General features: G+C 40.7%; 1 protein-coding gene across 2 annotated transcripts in view; it reads left to right on the plus strand.

Annotated features, from left to right (window-relative positions):
- SOBP (sine oculis binding protein homolog) overlaps positions 1-14,677 on the plus strand; it is a 142,029-nt gene that overhangs the window by 56,969 nt on the left and 70,383 nt on the right. The window contains exon 5 of one of the 2 annotated variants that reach the window (XM_074948194.1): positions 13,971-14,066. The exons of the other annotated variant lie outside the window; for it this stretch is intronic. Within the exon in view, the coding sequence (XP_074804295.1) occupies positions 13,971-14,066 (96 nt within the window). The remainder of the gene's footprint in view (positions 1-13,970; positions 14,067-14,677) is intronic. 2 annotated transcript variants of the gene reach the window in all.

The raw sequence follows: 14,677 nt of genomic DNA on the forward strand, positions 1-14,677 counted from the left end.
AGAGCCCACATCTCCTCCAAAAACCCCTCAACAACTGAGCCGTCCTAGAACATGTGAAGCAATGAGCCATGTATTTTAAGATCACTCCCACTCTGTGAAACTGGGACTATTTTACAAAAGTGAAAAGTTTTGTTAAATATCAATATTAATGTGCTAAACAAACTAAAATAAATTGCTCTTGCTGGAAGTTCACAGAAATAACAGATGGAAAAATCTACTCAGTCCAGCCAGTGCAGGATTGTTTCCCACTATGTGCTCCCACTGACTTCAGCCCACGGAGCCAGGGGAGCTTCAGAGCTACAGTAGCAGGTATGGAATAGATCCGTTGCTGCTTTTTGACTTCGTGGGGAAGATTCCATCCCCCACCTGCTCCTTGAAACCCCCCTCACTGCACACAGCCTGGCAACTCAGGCTGGACACTTGGGGAATAATTTGCATATTTGCTTGCACATCTCTAGCTGGAAGCTAAGTGCAGGGCCTGTGGATTGTTTTCTTGGCACAAAATAATCTAACGTTTGTGACCCAAACCACCAAAAGCCCAAAACACAAAGTTAAGGCTGACACCCCCTCTTTAGCTCAAGCCATTGTACTTTTTAATCACAGTGCCAGGAGTTGTCAGCTTTAACTCTGGCTTTTTTTGGCTTGTGTTGCAGCCTAATAAGTTATAGGCCAGCTTCTCTAGTCGATGTTTTTGCTGCACAGAAGGCTTCACATTTTGTAAGCCTTTACAGCACAGCTGTGCTCGGAGATAAAACAGAATGTGTATACAGTACAGTATGCATTCAACTGATGCACTAGATTCTTCCTACCATATGTATAGCGTGGTGTGCATTTCACTCTGATACTTCACTGCCAAAACTGCCAGAAGCAAATAAACAAATGGCAAAAGAGACACACCATATGAGGTATTGCCAGGCATGTGACCTAGACCTTCAAAAGAAACCCTTGCTGCTTTCAAAGGATTACAGAGTCTGATTTTTAAAGCCTTGGGTTTGCTGCATAAGATTTCTTGCCATTGCAGACTGTGAGGTGTCTCAGTTGTTGGAGAGGCACCTGTATTTTTCTTTTCACAGCCAGTGGTCTCATCAAGTCTTTCACCTTCTCCCTCACATGTAATCCACTTCCACCAGCTCCAAAGCCAGTGATTCAGCATCAGCATTTTAAACCAGGTGGAACAATGGAGATCTGTGTAATAATGGTTTAATTCTAAGCAGAATGTAGTGATGAAAATACACATAATTAGGATAATGGGAATAATATTACTAACAATTAATATGTGAAACAAAGCAAGGGAGACAAATAATTATTCCTTCTCCCGCCCCACAAAAAAAAAATAAATAAAAAGTCAGTAAAGTTGCCTTATGCAGACAGGATCACTAGGATGTCAGTAGTAAACTGACAGTGTCAGTTGCACTGTTTGATGGAATTAATTTAGATTATAATTCTATTGCTACAGCTCCCATTCTGAGGAGGAAAAGGGGACAAATTCCATAACACCCCTCCCTTCCCACCAGCCCATATTAACATCACTCCAGCACTCCTGTGAGTGCTAACACAGGGACTCATGGGCCAATTCCAGCGTCAGCTGGAACCTTCATATGTCCAGGAGGAACATCACCAGGCTAACAGCATTTTGGGCTGTATAAGTAGGGGCATTGCGAGCAGATCGAGGGATGTGATCGTTCCCCTCTATTTGACATTGGTGAGGCCTCATCTGGAGTACTGTGTCCAGTTTTGGGCCCCACACTACAAGAAGGATGTGGAAAAATTGGAAAGCACCCAGCGGAGGGCAACAAAATGATTAGGGGGCTGGAGCACATGACTTATGAGGAGAGGCTGAGGGAACTGGGATTGTTTAGTCTGCGGAAGAGAAGAATGAGGGGGGATTTGATAGCTGCTTTCAACTACCTCAAAGGGGGTTCCAAAGAGGATGGATCTAGACTGTTCTCAGTGGTAGCAGATGACAGAACAAGGAGTAATGGTCTCAAGTTGCAGTGGGGGTGGTTGAGGCTGGATATTAGGAAACACTATTTCACTAGGAGGGTGGTGAAGCACTGGAATGGGTGAAGCACTAGGGAGGTGGTGGAATCTCCTTCCCCAGAGGTTTTTAAGGTCAGGCTTGACAAAGCCCTAGCTGGGATGATTTAGTTGGGGATTGGTCCTGCTTTGAGCAGGGGGTTGGAATAGATGACCTCCTGAGTCCCTTCCAACCCTGATATTCTATGATTCTATGATCTCTCTCTAGCCCAGTGATTATCTTGCTGGATCAATCTTTGTCTAACCATAGAATTACTGATGGCTACCGTGAGGGAAAAGAGAGGCTTTATTCACTTTACAGCAGTTTTAGCCACAGTTTTTAAGAAGTGCTCCAAAGCAACAAGAAGCAACACCCATTCCTCTCTCTGAAAAAGCCAGTACTCACAATATTAGAAGATTTCTAACTATCAGAGAAGCCTTCCAATAGGAGTTGTGGGGGCAAACAATGTCACCAGCTATAAGATGGAAGTTTATACGTCTATGGACCAAGTTATATGATAAGGGACTGGGGCTCCGTGACCCAGGAGGCCCATTCCAGTTCTATATCTCTGGTATGCAGGATGGGAGCCAGTAATGAGAACAGCCCTCTAGCTTTTGGTGGAGTCAGCTGTGGAATAGAAAATACTGTTGGGTACATCAGCTAGAGACAACATTCAAGAGTAGCATTTTGCTTAAAGGATTTACTTAGAATTGATTCTTTGCTTGATGCTGCTCTGTTTTTGTACAGTGACAGCAACAGGAACTCAATTCTCATTAGCCTTGCAACCTGCTACTTTCATATATAACATAAGCAAAGACAATGGTCAGCTAAATAATGGGAAGCAGGTTGTATTGAGCACAGAGGATGAAAGGTTACATTTCTGTACAGGTCTCTATGGAGTCTTCTTAGAGAGAGATGTCATTTCACATCTACCCTAAAGTAAGACACAAAGTTCGTGTATTTTTCTGCACTAACTACAGGAACCACAGGCTTTGAAGCTATTGCACAATACAACAGGATTAGGATTCAGGAACCCATGAAAGGATTTTGCACTCCTGCACATTGGGAAGCCTAAAATCCTACATAACAGGTTTTTAGAGGGTGAGGCAGGGGTCAGTTGGGGAATAGGATTGAGGTCAGTGGACCAGCTGCTATGTGGATCCTGCAGCCATTATCCCCTGCACAGCAGGAGTTGGAGGAGCGTGAGGGCTTCACTAGTGGCCACCAAACAGTTCTCTGCTGCTGCGTGGCCTGTGGTGAAGAAGACAGGGCTGATTCCTTTCCTTGGGCCTATAGAGACCCTTGCACCATAAAACTATCTGCCATTGCTCCAGATATCCCAGACCTGACCTGCCCCACTCAATGAATAAATTAAAGCATTAGAACAGGAGGAGAGGGGGGCAATGACAAGTGTAGGCTAGGGAGAAAGAAAGTATGTTGTAAGATTAAATTTGAAGAGGGGGAGCAGGAGCAGCAGAGGACAAGGCTATTACATCACTGGTAATAGTGCTTAGGAAAGGACCGAAAGATCACTGATTTTAGACAACTGGAGGGGGCTGGGCGGGCACTAAATACAGATGAGTGATAGGTTGGAACAAACCCCTGGAGGCCTTTAAAAACAGAGCACCATTTCAAAAACGACGTTGAGATGGATGAGGAACCTGAGGTGTTGGCTGACACAGGGGTGATATGGACACATTTATTTGTACACAGGTGGAGACAGGCATCAGAGTTGTGAACATGTTAGAGTCTGGTGTGGATAAGGAATGTGCATTAGTCAGGCAGGTAGGGGACATGTAGGAGGAGGAAAGTTCAGGGAACAGACAGTGGAGGCAAGTAAAAGGGTAGGATCGAGGAGGGAGACAGAGGAGATGGTAGATGTGTTTGAGGTTGTGCCTTTGGTCCAGTAAAAGCATTTCCATCTGTAAGCACATCTTTGAGAATGGTAGAGGTTTTTTTTTTTTTTTTGCTGTGATACCAGCGCACAGCACTGAAAACACCAGCCCAATAGATTTCAGTACTCAGGCAGGCAGGCAAAGTTAATTCGCATGCAACAAAAAGAAAATCATGACATGGTCGGAGGATAAAGTTCACAGTCACCTCTCACTGTCTAAGAAGATTGCTATCCACGTTCTCATGAGTCTGGATGGCCATTCTCCTGGTATATGTTGCTGGCACCCTGCCAGGTAATATTGTGTTGCAGTATTGCATGTGGTGGCAGAGGATAGTAGAAAGCACAGGTGCACTACTATTGATTCAGAACTGAATTTCTGCATAGTTCTAGGAAGACCCTGGACATGTTAAGTTACGTCCTATATGTCAGCATGAACGCAGCACATGGTAATAACTAATACTTTAAGGAAGACAGGGAAAGTTGGAAAGACAGGCTGCCTTATATCTGCTGTACCAACCTTCATTGCCTTTAAAGATATAACTCAGAGTGAAGGGATCAAAAACGAATTGTAATCTAAAGGTACATAATCAAAGCAAGTGTTCATAATGATGACCTGTGTCCTTCACCTCCAGTTCAGCTGTCTGGCATTGTAATTAATGTCCCTCACCTCCAATCAGATTTTACTTTTCTGCAGTTTATAACTGCCACTGTCCCATCTTTTATTACAGCCATTCATCATCTTCAGAAAGACTGGGAGATGAAATTTAGGTTGTCCTGAAGCTTTCTCCCTCTATCCCTCCAACTAAGCTCCCTGCCTGTTAGGTTCCTCTCCTCCCCAACCCCCCCAAATTGTTCATCCCTTCATGGAGCTGTTAACATTATCATTATTATTAAATGTTATAGCCTCTAGATTTGAATGTATTGATGGACCAAGCAGCATGTCACCCATAAGTTGTGTCACAAGTTTATTTCTTATTTAAACACAGCTTCACATTGTCACACTTTGAAAGAAAGACTATGGGAGATATGGCAGAGAATAAATGCTTCTCCCTGTCTATCTCCCTCATGCACAACACATAGCATTAATCACAGCTTAACATTTATTAAGTAGTAGCCTGCAGGAACAACAGATTTAGGGAAGGGCTTTATCACCCAGATTTGGCCTTTTCTTTCCCTCTCCAGGCCTATTTAGAGCATGGAAATGTTTGTACAATACAAAAGACAGGAATTTAAAAAGGCCACTGAGTCTTTAAGGCTCATTGTTATCTTCTCCATTGATCAAATTTGGTATCCCTTAATTGGATATTGACTGTTGTGAGGCTAATAAGATGAGCTGTCAGTGAGGGGTGAAGGTTTATAGTAATGGTACCTTGATCACAGCTAGTCTATAAAAGCCAGTGGGGAGAAGAGTTCATTAAACCAGTTAGGGATTGCTTTAAAAAAAAAAAAATGCTCCAAGTCAAGTTGATTAATCTTGTATGTGACATCACGATCAGAGAAACTGTTTGTTGCTAGTTCAATATTTACAGTCCTGTGAGAAACTGTTATATTGAAACAAATGCATTAGAGACAGTGATTTGTTTGGTTCATGGGCCTCAGCTAACCATAATCAACATCTCAGGGATTTTTTTTCCTTATTGTTGTTTTTATGTCCCCGCCTCCCCTTTTCTCTGGGAGGCTAATTGGAAGTGTTTGCTTTCTCTGTATATGAACATCTTATCTGTATTCTGGAATCCTTGTACTAATAGGATCAATTGAAAAGAATACTCAAGTTCCCTGACAATGAACCACACAAAATAAATTCAAGAAAGCTTTTATCTCATAAATTAAAATAAATAAAAAACACAAAGAGAGAGAGAGATTGTTAGGAACATTTGGCTACATTGGAGTTAGCTAGTCATTACAAGGATGGAATCTGCTAGGAAGTATGTAGTATATTTTCATTTGTGTTCGAGCTGTATGTTAGGCCGCCAGTGAATATGCTGCAATAACTGTCAGGCACAGTCCATTACTGTCTCTCAATGGGGCCTATTGTTAATCAGAGATCAGATCAGCAGAATAACCTCTCGTTTATTAAAGTCCCACATAGCTGTGACTTGACCAAGAAATGTTCACGGGGCAATAAGCCAAGGTCATTTCAGATTATCCTGATGTTATGTATTTGTTATAATATTTATTCTTTGAAGATTCTGCATTGGATATAAAAAATGTATAATATGTGTCAAGGTTTGTGTGGTTTGAAAAAATTAGCTTTTCTGTCAGCCACCTGAACACTTCTCATATATCACTATGCCGTGAACTGTCAGGACAGGGTTAGCACAGCCCTAGAGAAGTCAGTAATAACAAAAACTGTCTATTTAGTGTCCAGAAGAAAAAGGAAGAAGATGGGATGTGCCTGAGTTTTAAAGGGAAAATGAGTTTCTCTAGGTTTACTTTGTTAACAGAGGATTTTTGTTTGAAAACGTAAAGGGAGTTTCATGATTAAGCAGAGGACTGGTAGTACAGAGGTATGGGTTCTAGTCCTGGCTCTGCCTTGATTTGCTTGTAAACACAAGTTATGTAAGGGGACAAAACTCAAGACAGGTTAGGCATCGGAGCAGTAGGTTCTCAATGCCTTTCAGGACTTGGGTGAATAATACTTCATACTTTACAGACATGTTGTGAGACTAAAGATGTTCATTAATGTTCATGAAGTGCTTCTAGGCCATCAGATGGAAGGTTCTGTTAGAGTACAGTATTATAAATAATTTATACAAGAAAATCCTGAGTCAAAAACCTGTGGAGTGTAATTGCTTATGTACGCCATATATGAAACAGACATTAAAAAAAAAAAAGGTAATGAATCCAGAGGGTTGAGTCCTTCATTCATTGTCAGGGTCTTGACTGGCTCTTTAAAGTGTAGTGGGATGAAAGGTATGATTTCATTGCACACTAGAGTGATTTGTTATTACCTCTTCTTACCTGATTCAATTATAATGTTGCTTGCATTACAGTGGGGCTTGGAGCTTGATTTTAAATATAGGCTGATGGTATTGTCAAACCAGAAAAATGTGACTGAAAAAAATCCAGTGCACAATATGATACCATTATGAGCCACAACCCTTGCAGGGGCATTTGTATTTATTGATCATACAAAACAAATTAACTGTTTATTAGATTTTCAAGCACAGAGAAAACAAATGTGCTCAAGCTGTGTCAGAAAGTGAACATTATGCTCCTTACTATCTGAGATCACTTTGATGGGGATTACTTCAGAAACAGTTATTATCCTGTTATTTCACGGGATGGCCCTGTCTCCTTTGTCACACAATATTATATTTTCCTGGGGCATTTTTTTCTCAGAGGAACTGCCTGTTTAACACACAGAGCCTTTATTTATTTTTCAAAATCAGACAGTATTTCGTATGTTGACATAATGGAAAGGAAAGTTCTTAATGATGTGCTTCTCCAGTTTCTTACTAATAATAACCTCAGGCCAGGCCTCTGGCTTCTTAACCTGTATCCTCACCAAAACTATTGTGCTCCAGAACTCCCCAACTTAGGGGGTTTAAATCCATTTCTGAACCCAGATTCTCTTAAGTGTTGGGGTGGTCAGATTTGGTATTTGCTTTTGGCTATTATAGAAACAGGATAGCATCATTTGAGTTCTGTATTTGCGGGGGCAACTCCAGTCAGGCCAATGGGGCTGCACATGGGGGAGGGGGGGAATTCTGCATCTGCCCAAAACTTGCAGTTTGGGGAGGCAGTGCCCTCTCCCCACAAAACTACACCCATGGTTTTGATTTGGATCCATCCCTGCTAAGAAGTGATGTTTATAAACCACAATTTGTCAAATGATCCCAAAACACTAAACAAATTTTACCAAGAGATAGACTGAAGTTTTGCCATAGGTACCTTCAGGGTGTTGAACTGTGCCATCTGCTTAGACTCTGCAGCTGCAAAGCTGAACTGAATCTTGAAGGCACCTCTATGCCACCTTGGTGACCACATAGCTCATACATGATCAGAAAGCCCTCCCCAGCTGTGGAGCCCATGGCGTTGCCCGTGGCTGCCATGCATGCCAGTGAAATCAAAGTACGCTGTGCCTACTGGATAGCAAACTATTGTGTGTAGGTTCTCTCCAGCTGCACAGGCCCAATCACGGGAGGGGGCCGGGTGTGGACATGTCCCCCAACAGTTTACTATTCTCTTGATGTCATCATCTTAGTTTCTACTATAAAAAATAAGCAGAAAGAGGATGTGTGTGGAAAATCAGAAGAACCCTTTCTGGCCATCCCCCTCTTAATGCATCATAAAGAAGTAAAAAAAGGGCACAGACTTAATTACTATTTTCCTTTGCCAGTCACCTCTAGTAGAGGGATTGTCTCCTGGACTACTTCTCCTCCCCTTGGCGACCAAATAACATTCCTGTGGCGACTGCAGCAGTTGCTTACATGGAAAAATAACATTAGGAAAGTAATGTATTTTTAGCTGTCTTTTAATGCATTTCAGCAGCTGGAAAAAAAGGGGAGTTAGCATCATGTGACCAGTCAGCTCTCCACAGCCCACCAGCAATTGCTAAGAGGACCACTGGTGGCACGCAGACCGCAGTTTGGGAACTATTTAATAGGGCCTTTATTGCTAGCCTGGGGTGGCCATAAACAAACTGACCTGAGAAATAGTCCAGGACTGACTATTAAAAGTGTGATTTGCAACTCTTGCTTTTCACTAATCTGACTTTTAGGGGAATTTATTAAACAATTTTGTGGCCTATTTAAAAATTCACAGTGGCTGTCTGAAAGGTACTGAGAGGTTTGGAATACTAGGAGTAGTACCAGCAGAGATGGATTTATGGGCAGAGTGCAGGTGAGAAGGCCAAAAGGTTAAAAAAAATGAATGTGGTTTATTGCCTCATTCTGTGGTTTGGGCAAAATCCAGGAGCCTTACTGAGGCAAAATTCCCTTAAGCACTGGTGGGAGTTTCCCCTAAATAGGGATTGCAGTATTTGTCCATTTATTCCATGATTGCAGAAATAATGGAATATGTTCTACGGATTGTAGTCCCCACTGTGGTCCACGGTCTGCTTCTGGGGCTGTGCCTTGTTCAGGGTTTGTGGTGAGGCCCCAATTTAGCTAGTTAGTGTACTAATATATTTATGGAGTGAATATCCAGAAATGGAAGTGGAAAACTATTTTTACCATTACTGGTTGAAGTGAGTAGAGGAACCATAATAATAACTGATTAGCTGGGACAATAGAAATCCAGAGGACCATGCATTTCAAGGATTAGCATCTAACTGTGGATTTCCTGCAAGTTTTGCTGTATTCTTCATAAGATACACTTTGCTGGGGGACAAGAGGGAGCTCCATGTCCTTCTGGTAGAAACGATAATCTTCACAATGAAAATGGCAGCCCTGTTGTCTTTTGCATCTGTAGCCACATTGACTGAAACAACAGCACCAGGACTGAGATGAACAGGGGAAATTCATCTTAACGGGATGTTAATTTTGAAACCTAATTATAGCAACTTAAACAGCAGCATTGTTAAACTTTTCCAGCTGATTGTCGTACCAGAAACATCCAATCATGCACATCTATCATGTGTCTGGATGTAACTATCACATTGGGATGGCTCATCTGTTTGAAAGGGCATTTCACAGGAACTGGACTGCAAGTTTTGTTATGCAAGTAGTCAAATATTCTATGAGTTTGGGTTACTGAGATATTTGCTATTATTGTCCTTAACAACCAGGTGTTTGAAGCATATTTAGCTAAATAGCACTGTACTTTCATGGGCTAGCTTGTGCAATTTTTGTGCATTTTTCTTATAAGCTTTGTCCTACTTTAGAGAAGGCCGTTAACTTTAATAAACCCAGTTTAATAAATAATTCAGCATGACCTGCCTTGTTCCCAATAATATTTATGGGTAAAATTTGCAAAAAAGCACCTAAGACACTTGAGAGCATTTAGTGATTAGGCACTTTTGAAAATCTTACACTTAAATACTAAATAATTTGGGTAAGGACAAATTTCCTCCCTGAAGACTAAGGGAGTATGCAAAAACCAAAACCAAAAACCCTGCACTATGGATAAGAGCTCTGCTCTGTAGATCAAGGAGAGAATTTTGCACTAAGAATAAGGTCAAGGAGAAACAAATATCCATGCAGAAATTCCAGTGACATGGGGAGGAGAAAATTTCTCTGCAGGTTGCTGTTGTTCCTGTTTGTTAAGGGTGACAGCCTTGAGTGAGTTATATAGCTTCTTTCCATGGGACTGAAAGAATATGGCTTACTGCTACTTCTTTTCCTAGGTAACTTGCACAGTACTTGAGTGGACACAACATAGAACTAAGAAAATCACTCCACACCCACTGTTTTTTTTTTGTTTTTTTTTTAAGTTGTATCCTGAATTTTAAAAATACTTACAAGCTGTTAAAAACTTTACAGAGAAACCCATTACAGACAATGCGAGTCAACGGCATTACACACAGTGCATGGCTGTGGGGTACTACATATAGCAATGTGACTTCTCTTATTGCACTTTTGGTTTGGGATCAGTATTCTTAAGACCTATTCCAGGATGTGAGATCATACACCGTGCTATCAGGGCAGCAAAGCGATACTGCAGTGACCAGTGTTACTATGTGTATGCATCCTCTGAGACTTAAGTGGAGGTTAAAGATTCCAGGGCTCTCTGGAAGCTGAAGGTCTTCCTTTTGTTAGTAATGTGGATTCTGATAGGCTACTCTGGCCATGTGGCGGCAGTGCAGTGCTATGTCCCTGCCCGGCCTAGACAAACAAAGACTAGGAGGGCTGCAAAGGTAATTTGCTTAGTCACTGTGGGAGAACTCCTCCCCCACGAAGCATGGAGTGGCACTAATGGTCGGTCTCTTGAGGAATATATGGTCAGCTCCATGGAGCTGCCTTCACTATAAGGTCAGCATGAAGTTTGGCCTTTGAGGATGATGGTAGGGGAGTAAAAGAGAAGAAAAGATAGGGATCAGGGATCTCAACGGGCCACTTGGAAAATACAACAGTTTTTGATGTTCTGTATTTGCCTGCACACACCGTGCTATCCATTCTTAACTCACAGGCATATGTTTGTGAAAGGTGACTGAGAAAGATTGCCTTCCTTGCACTGTTTTGTCAGCGTGGCTGTCACAGGTGGTTGTCAAATGGTTCCAACTGCGAGTGAATGAGAGGCACCCCTCCCCCCCCCCCAAAAAAGCTCAGTGCAACCTTTTTTTTATTAAAAAACCCACAACATTGAACATTAGTATAGCCTTTCAAAAGTAATTTGCAACTGATAGAACCTAGAGGAGGATTTATGCACAGTAGTTGGGTATGGAGAAATAGCTCTGACCACTATGAATAAGAATTTTTAACTATGGATGTAGACAGTTGAATTGTATTTACTTTTACCACAATCATAAATGATAGCATCATGTAGCTAAATTGTTGTGAGTATAGGTACATGCAGATTTTGCCCAACAAGTTGTCAGAGACATTCGAAATTGTATAAAACAAAGTTTGGATAAGTAGGGGAGGCAATGCCTTGCCATCAGCTTGTGTGGCAATTTTGGTTAGGTGGGCAGGGCGAAATAGGGTTTGACGGTATATTTTGACATGCACACATACTATAAACACAAATTTCTATTTAGTTTTATAAGGTGTGTGTTTGTACTTACAGATTGCAGCAGTACATGTCTATAGAAGGTCACTGACAAGCTAGAATGTGTACCCTGTCATGTACAGGCTGTTACACTGTATCTAAAGATATTACTTTGTAACTTGTATTCAGTGGAAGCCAGGAAGCACTTCAGAGCCTTACATGATACTTGCCTTGGACCTACAGATCTCTCTCTTTCTCATTTGGGTATCATAAGTTTTCTTTTTTGACAGAGTGGGTGAAAAGCTAGTGACTTAGTCAGTAGCCCTAGACTGCTGCTTTGGGACACAAAGCTGACAAGCTCAAATTCCACTCTGAGAGGGGCATTTTTATAGATACTTGTCTCCCAGCTGCACTTGACTGGTATGGAAGAGTGGTATGGGCATAAGGCCCGCTAGAGACCCTTAATTAAATCCTTCTTCCTCTAAGGAGGGAGAAGGAGAGGGAAGGACAACGCATGCGTTCAAAAAGGGAAAAGGCAGGGTAGACAACACAGTCTAACCTGGATATGCTTAGTTCCACAAGGCAGGATGGGTAAATTTATGGGGTGTGTGGGAGGGTTCATTCTTAAAGTGAAGAGATAAAAGAGACATAGTGAACTGAAATCTCATCAGTTAAAAAATGAGTTAAAAGTAATTTCAGGTACTTCACCTGCTTGAGTCCCCTGTCAGTTTTTTGTCCTTTTACAATCACATTTTCCTCTTTAAAAAAAAAATCTCTCTCTTTAGCTGGTGTGTGAGAGATCTTCACAGACAAAAGGGGAAACCGATCAATAGATGAGACAAAAGTGCTGTGAAATATATAAAGTAAATAAACCTAGTTATTTTCCCCTTCATCTTGTTGACAGTTATACCATAGTTATCTTAGATATTATTTGTAAAACATTTTCAGACAGATGAGTGAATTTTAAATTGATAACATCCCTGGGAAGTGAAGTCTGCTAGTGTCCACACCACAGTTACAGTTAGGGGCCTGATTCAGAAACCACTGGAGAGAGTGGGCTTTGGACCAGGTATAGATGCTTTTTAAAAACTTCAATATTGTTAACCCTATCATTCCCCTTTCATGCCCCAAACACCTTCCACCTCCACAAAGAGGGACAGAAGCTTATCTGAAGACAAGCAACAAGTTATAGAATTTACAAGGTGCAAATATCTTTCATAAATGCCAACACTAAAAAGAAAAATTTCTCAGAGCTCTGAATATGACACATGAAAATAGACAGTTCACACTACATTAAGGAAGAACAATATGTAAGTGCTGTCATAACTTCATAGATGTGTGTTCATTGTTTTTTCTCTCCTCCCCTCCTTCCCACAGTCCATACATCACAACAGGTAATTCTCAGCTGTTCCTTTTGCAGCAGACATACGTTTTATCTAAAGAGACAGAAAACCGAGCTACCTGCTGCTTATTGTATGGCTTTTTTGTGTTCCTCTTTTTTTTTTCCTAGTTCACTGGGGGCCTATTTAAATAAGCTGGCATGGAGCCAGAAGCTCATCATTTTAATGCAGTGTAAAATGGAATATGCATAATTATATGCAAGCCATATGTGAAAGAGACAGCTCAGCTGTGAATTTTAGGAGGCTGAGAAAGAGTGAACAGTCAGGGATTAGATGAGATGAAAGCGGAACAGAGTGCAAGTGTCACCCAAATGAACAGTGTAATGAGTGTGTTGCTGACACTCCTCCTTTCACCTACTACTCCCTTTTGCTTTAACTCTAAACCAGAAAATGTTGTAGATTAGAAGGAAAATACTATATGCAAGCAATATTGCTAATGGGCTCTGTTAATGTCTCCATTTAAACTTCAGCTTTCTTAATTGACAGTGTAGATCAAAATAACCAGTAACTTTTAATGCATCTTCTTAATTAAATATTTTACCACATTTGATTGAAAAATCATTGTTCTTGTTAGATGATTGCTCTTTTCAGAGCTTTACTTAAAAATGGAAGGAGAATCCACTTATCTTTAATAGCATTACATGTAAATTATGAGTATGAAAAGCTATTTGTAATGGCCTTGCTGTTAAAATGAAAATAGAGGTACGTTATCTAGGAATTGCTTAAGCATGTAAAAAAAAAAAAAGTTTAAACAAGTACGTATGTAATGTAATCCTGAAAAATGCAATGAAGTAAATTGAAACCCTTAAGTGCTCACAATTTTTAGCTCAAATATTTCATTTTGGGTTTGTCTCTTGTTGTTTTAATTATTACACCACAGTGAATTTGCATGTTCAGCCTAAACTATGTAACAATCAGCATCCCAAGTTCTCATATCTAAAAGGTGTACTGCGTATTTAAACAAATTTCTTAATAATGTTGTTTTAATTATCTGAGCTGTTATGCTTTTAGCTATTTTTTTCTTCCATTATTTGTAAGTCCCTAAATAGGCCATTATATTTCCCTTCAGGCTAGAGATGAAGATGGACATGCTGAAAATTTTCCCCAGCAGCACTATGCTAAGGAAACTCCAAGGCTTGCCTTCAAGAATAACTGCGAACTACTTGTAAGAATAACATACTTACAACAAGTCTAGATTGTTACTTTAGCACAGTGAAAATAGTTTTTTGAAAGGCTTTTGTTCATGATTACATACGTTATGAAATATTACATCTTTTTTTTCCTGTTTAGAGTTCTAATGCTAGTGCTGATATCATTGAACAATTTTAACATCTCAAATTGTTTGCAAATCTTTTATATCTGATTATAGAACTTGAATGGCCTTGTCTTACTCTCTTGTCTTGTACAGTAGTTCATAAGGAGCCATGAAGGAAATGGCTAGTAAAGCACAAGGAAAAAAACAAAACAAAACAAAAAAAAACCCACCGGCCTCCCAAGCTGCAAAAGGCCCCCCTCCCCCCACCCCAATCTTAGCTCTACATTGTTCTCAGACACTATTGTAATATTTTGTTCTGCTAGGAAACACAGCAGAGCTGACACGCAGTACTCCCTTTAGAATTCAACTATTCCTCTATTTTTTAGTGAAATGTAGTCAGGCGCTTTCCCCCTCTTCTCTTTTGTGGAAGGAGTGAAAGCCAGCGAAGTACTGACAAGGAGCCTGGAATGTTTATAAGCCGTAAGAGAGATGATATCAGCTGTGAAAGGATCTCTGTTCCA

This window comes from Natator depressus, chromosome 3, assembly GCF_965152275.1.
Source record: "Natator depressus isolate rNatDep1 chromosome 3, rNatDep2.hap1, whole genome shotgun sequence".
Classification (NCBI taxonomy): Eukaryota; Metazoa; Chordata; order Testudines; family Cheloniidae; genus Natator; species Natator depressus.